At 31.5% G+C, this 6,373-nt stretch overlaps 1 protein-coding gene across 1 annotated transcript; it reads right to left on the reverse strand.

The window, feature by feature from the left end:
• Positions 1-695: 695 nt before the first annotated feature.
• LOC124534007 lies at positions 696-2,473 on the reverse strand. Its single transcript, XM_047109620.1, has 2 exons — positions 2,160-2,473; positions 696-1,713 (listed from the first exon to the last, which is right to left on the reverse strand). Exons 1-2 carry the CDS (start codon positions 2,293-2,295, stop codon positions 815-817), a joined length of 1,035 nt encoding a protein of 344 aa, XP_046965576.1. The 5' UTR covers positions 2,296-2,473; the 3' UTR covers positions 696-814.
• Between the last annotated feature and the right edge of the window lie 3,900 nt (positions 2,474-6,373).

A 6,373-nucleotide genomic window follows, 5' to 3' on the forward strand; every position in this document is an offset into this window, starting at 1 on the left:
AACTTACTGTTATGTTCAATTTTAAATTCTAAACGTAGAAGAATTTTGCAGGTTGTGTACCAAAAAGAAAAACGAATTAATGATAGAAAATTACCTGTTTACCTTATCGAAGAATTGAGCAAAAGCTTGCGAATAAGTTTAAGGCTGCTTTAGTATTTCACCCTGTTACTACATGCGTATATTATCTATGGTTCTATGTAATAAGACATTTTCAATTTGGAATTTACCCTTATATAAATGTTTAACTTAAAAGTAAGACAAATAAAAAAGTTAATTGTGAAAAATAAACACATCACATTTTCAATAAAAATTAAGATAAAAAAAATAGCTTTGCGTTTTAGCTTGCTAAACCCTACGTTCAAACACATTTTTTTTTTATTAAAATCATGAAATAACCCCTTTCAAAATTTTGTCAATTTAAGTAATAATGTTAATAGATATAAACTGTTTTAAATTAGCTAGTTATTGCAAAGCACTACAGGTACTTAAGTAACAAAAACAATTAGTCTGGACAAAGTTTTCTAAATACAATCACGTAGAATTGGGTTTTGTTAAATATTTACGTAACTTGGAACACTAGATCCTACCTACATAAAATGGTGAAAGCTATTAAATATTTTTCTATTTCTTTTCAACTTTTTATTACAATTATTTATACACGATTATGCTTTAAATTAAAGACTTTTATTATTATATCAATATAATATTTTAAGTAGGGGTATACATTTACAAAAATACTTATGCAATATTATCATTGAATTGACATCGAGATCTTTATAAAAGTTTTACAATAACTTTTTATTATGATTAAATATTAGACATCATCTATATTCCTAAAACCAAATGACAAAAAAATTCTTAGCCTGGGCAATAAGGTTATGCATAACAAAGGTCGTAACAATGTTGCAGCAAGATACATTGCACTAAGTATTAAATTTATAAGTAAAGCCGTATCATTTTCATACCCTAAATTTATTTTATTTTCCTCAGAAATAGTATATAGTCTATAAATATAAAAAACAGATCGCGGTGCACAGAAAATAATATATAAAAATATTAAACATATTGATAATTTAAGTGCTGGTATTATATCAGTTCCCTCTATTTTAGATAATTTATTTGATTTTAATTGACATATAATAAGAATTCCCGCACTGGTTAATATCAGCGATGGTAAAAATAATGTAAACAGCGCAACCAAAGAATGCATGTTTATCCTATGACTGTTGTCTATTAAAGTACATGCTATGACATCGTTATCATGACGAACAGTTGTAGCTAAAGCAAATTCTGGAATACTAAGTGATGCTGCCAGAATCCATACGAAAACAGATGGTGGTGCGACTGGTACTCTAGCGTCAGTGAGACGATAATCAAGATTCATAGTTCGAGGTGGGGTGGAAGTATCACTACAAGCAACAAGACTGTGACGCGAAGACCTTATTTCCTCATCTTCATCGCCTCCACTTCGTTTATTTTTAAGTATCATAGCATTTTTTTCTATATTTGCTGTTGATAACGTATGCAAAGCCATTGTAACGGTTAAGTACAAAGATGCTGTTGTTGCAAATATACTGAGCCCTCGATACGCAATGCAACTGCTTCTTCCAAAGACCCATGTTCTGATATTGTAGGACCATAATTCGGGACCAATAGAAAATCCTAATAACATAAAATCAGTTACTGCTAACTGAATGATGATTGAAAACAATCCTGAAAAGAAAAAAAATATCAAATTACTGCTGCGAAAGTAAAATAAAATATAGGTAGGTGTAATAAAGAAATAAAGCTACAACAAACTTAAAGGATAAAGTTGTGTTATACACAACATATTCAGTTGCATCCACGAAGGATGTTAGTGTTTATTGCAATTTTCATTGTATTATTCATAAACATTTATTTTTTTAAAGAAACGAACATGACATGGCAAGTTAAAGTTCATATCGGTGATCGGTTCATAATTAGATTACGTATGAAATATTTTTTGATATAGAATATTTTCGTAGATTAATAAAAATGTACGCATCTAATACCGGTTTATAGCAGATTACTTTATTAATTATGAATATGTCCTTGTCATCCAAACAACAACGAAAAAAAAATAAGACATTCAGCATTCAGCCGATATAATTACATGCAATATTTATGTTAAAATTTACCGTTTCTTGACCGTTTGAGAAGTGCAGCTAAGACAGCACAGTTGGCGAGGGCTCCGGCGCCGGCGACGCATGCAATATAAATCGCGAGGACAAGTGGCGGGAATAGCGGTTCGGTCGCGGGTGCGAGCTCCGACATGGCGTCGGCAGTCGGGGAACGCACCGGGATCAATGACTTTACGCTGCGTCACTTGCGTTCTCCGCCGTCCCTCACTGTTTTTTTTGCCAGTGAATCATCACCAAGAACATGTGCACGGTTCACTATATCGGCCACAGCGGAATCCTTATTTTCTTCATACTTAAATAAAGTTACTTTGTAGATATCAGATATTCATACCGATATCGCAGGTTTAATCTATAATATTAAATAACGAATGTATTTGTTGGGTCACATACGTAGTTGAGTTAGAAATGTTGACAAGAGTGTGTGCGAATATTGACCAGGGCTTTGAAACTAATAGCAATTATTATTCAGTAGTCGTTAAGTTCTTCCTGTCGGTGACACACACGACACAATGTATGAGGCTGGTCCGCTATATTTCTTCGTTAGAGACTATACTTAAAGTTAATCTTGTAAAGTCTACACTTACTAAAAATATTTAAAATGAACTTTTTGTTGCCATTATTAAACGGTAAGATTCTAATGTAGTTAAAGGTAACATCAATTTTAAATTTGGACAGCGTGTTAAAAATATATTTAAATTTGTAGTTGACGGTAACCTTGGTCCTTTGGGTTAGTTTTATGAAACTATATTGATATTAAAATCTAATCGAACAAAATATTAATATGCTTTATTAAAATAAGCTCATAAAAACAATTTTGAACCGTCACGTTACAGCGTTGAATGATATGTAAAGCTACCACTGCACCCGTTCGCGGAGTAGATTCTACAGAGAAGAACCTGTAAGGTTCAATTAAATTTATAAATATATTCTTCCGTTCGAAAAGATTTCAATTATTTTAAATACAACAACAACCTTTAAATTTCCCACTGCTGGGCTAAAGCCTCCTCTCCCGTTGAAGAGAGGGTGTTCCAAAGCGGGTTGGTGAAAGATACATGTCGCAGAATTTTTATGAAATTAGACACATGCAGTCTTAAAATCCTTGATTATATTTTAGTTTGATCGTATAAACAACATTATGGATAAATATATAACTAGGTTTAAAATGATCAGATTACTCTAAATATACATACCAAACTGAAAAATAATTTAACAAGCTACGTACCAAAACAATATATAAATACCCTAAATAAGTAATTTATTATAAAGCTATAACGTTCACTTAATTCTAAGTCATTATTAGTGAAAGCAATATTCATATTAATAAAATATTAAATAACAAATTTGTCTTTTATAGTTCCGTCTCATTACGTTTATATGTTGTACTCGTAGAAGTGATGCATGAGTGTAGATACGGGGAGGGGAGAATGACTTCGGAAGACATGGATGGAATGTGTGAAGAGGGATATGAGGAGATATATGTGAGTGTTAGATGCCGAATAATAGGCGAGGATGATAGGGAAAGGCATGCTGACTCCGTCCTCCTAAATAGATTGTGACACGAGCAGGGTAAAAAGAAAAGAAGACCACTCGAAAATATGATACTCGTATATATAGATACAGAGTCGGATTTCAACGTCTGGAGGCCCTGGGGCCACAATGTATTGGAGGCCCTAGACCAACAGAAGCGTTAATACTCTAATAATTATATTATGACTGAATTAGATTTTTTTTATTTCAATCAGTAAGCTATGATTTATTTACTTATATAATATAATTTGGTTCTCTTGGTATTTGTTAACTCGCTGAAAACTGATGTGGCCTCATGTGGAGGCCCCAGGGCAGTTGCCCCGGTTGTCCTCCCCTAAATACGGCCCTATATAGATACCGGTATGTACTTGCCCTGTCACCCGATTCTACATAGTCGATTTATAATAAAACTTGTTGTAGAAGTATTATTATAATCAGTCTCCATTTTACTACGACGTCAATATGTTTGGCGATACTATTAAATGTTTTGTAATAATTGATTTTCTGATGAAATAATCAATAAAAACGAAGTTTAGGAATTCTATTGTCGTGCCAGACTTTCTGCGACAACTCATTCATTCACCAATCACTTGAGTATTGTAGAATGTTTTATTTTGATTATTTATTATTGGATTGCACTATGAAATAAATTTACCGTAACTTAGTTTTAAGTTTACATTACCGACTTTTGCTTTTACTCTAATCAATCTCATATCAATCGAAGAACCTTAGATATACATATTATAGCGACTATATATACACATATACTTAATAGGTACTAGCGACCCGCTCCGGCTTCGTTCGGGTAGAATTTTGTTACTGAATACACTTACTACAGAGTGTCTTTTTTTGTTATTAGACAATACAAATCGCCCCCAAAATGTCCCTGCATTACCTGCGTAACTCATAATATCTTCGAAAATGTCATTTAAATTACATGCTGCAAAGGTTTAAATTGATCACCATATAATAAATGCAATATGTATTTAACGTACTTAATTAGATAAGGATTAATGCTATATTGCTATAAATCGCGTCGTAAATAAATCATTATTTCTCGTAAAAATAAAGAATAAAAATGGTTATTGTGATAGAAGAGATGGACATGTGTATATTTCTAACCATCGCGGACTTTTTTGTACTCCTTATTAAGGAGTACAATATTGTAGTACATTAGTTTGATCTATCTTGTAGGATTAAGCAAGCGTTTGCAATAGGGGTCTAAATTTGTTAATTTATACACATTAGAAAAATTATCAGTGCTTCTCTACTATATTATGCATATATTATATACAATATAGACCAAGAAGACGGTTAATATATATATTAACATTTTTTTTGAAAAACTGTCTATTAAAAAAAACCGTATCAAAATCCGTGATACGCGGCGAAGATATAAATATTTAAGCATACATAAGGACAGACGGTCAGCGGGAAGTAACTTTGTTATATACTATGTAGTAATTTGATACTACATACTTTTGCGTACATGCACTAAAACTGTTATTGATTAATATATATTTCTTTGATATAATACAATTTCATTCAACAATTTATGTACCTTCCATTCACTTTAATATATCTTCTAAAAGTTGATTGATATTAAAACTCAATTTATTATCATACTGATTGCAAAAGAGCATTCAAGATCTCGACCAATAATATCGCGTAAATTCAATGTCAAATTACTTATTGATCTTTACTCATCCTAAGTGTGTCGGACGAGGTTCCGTATAGTGACATAACTCCTTTCAATTATTTCGCCTGACTTTGACCGTAGATTTGTAGGTAAATAATTAAATTTGTACCTACGCAAAAAACTTACGGCATACATAAATCTCAGGAGCTCTATTGAGTCTTGTATAAACATTCGATTTTTCGCCGAAAAGTATATAATTTATACAATAGCATTTTAATTAGGTGTAGATCAGAAAAAATATAGAAATTTTACACGAGTCCGGAAGACTCGTTCCAAATTCTTATACGGGGACAGTGAATGTATTAATTTTGACTGGTAGATATATATTTTTTAAATTATTATTTCATAGTTGGTGACTTTTCTATGAGCAACCTGGTAGTATTTTGTTATTAAACCTTATAAATCATATTGTATTTCGTAATAATAATCTTGTAAACCCGTTATAAAAAGGTGTATACAAAGAGGTTACCTTACTTAAAAGAAGTATATAATCAATAAGCTTACCCCTTCTTAATTTTCGTGAACTCAGAAAACCCGTGAAACGCTATCCCAAAATACAAAGGGGTAATATAATTTCCAGTGTGTCTAGACGGGTGATAGTGATAATACTAATAAAAGTAGGTATATATGTGGAGGGAAGACGCCGTAAATTTGTTTTATTGAACTTAAAATCTATTTAAATCTTATACTTTAACGTAAGTTGCTTTTCGAAATATATTTAACTGTAATTTGTTACATGAATAAAATAGTCAACAATAATTGAAAATCTTTATCGATTCATTTAGGTACATTAAGGAAATAAATATTTTTAAGATCTACAAAAATACGAGGATGCTGTAATAACTTCAGATTTCTTCTGAACCTACCTGAAATTTTTTTTTTTATTACATTTGTAGTCTATACTCGTATGTTTCAATACTTAAAACTTCATGTTTTATGGCTAACCATAATGTGACTCAATCTAGGCAGGCGGATATTTTCAAAG

This window comes from Vanessa cardui, chromosome 1 (genome assembly GCF_905220365.1).
Source record: "Vanessa cardui chromosome 1, ilVanCard2.1, whole genome shotgun sequence".
NCBI classification, from domain to species: domain Eukaryota; kingdom Metazoa; phylum Arthropoda; class Insecta; order Lepidoptera; family Nymphalidae; genus Vanessa; species Vanessa cardui.

Bases quoted from the DNA above. Each gene is read 5' to 3' on its own strand.
- LOC124534007 (XM_047109620.1), bottom strand. From the start codon at position 2,295: ATGTCGGAGCTCGCACCCGCGACCGAACCGCTATTCCCGCCACTTGTC. The intron at 1,714-2,159 runs GTAAATTTTAAC...TTTTCTTTTCAG, and splicing joins TCTCAAACGGTCAAGAAACG to GATTGTTTTCAATCATCATT.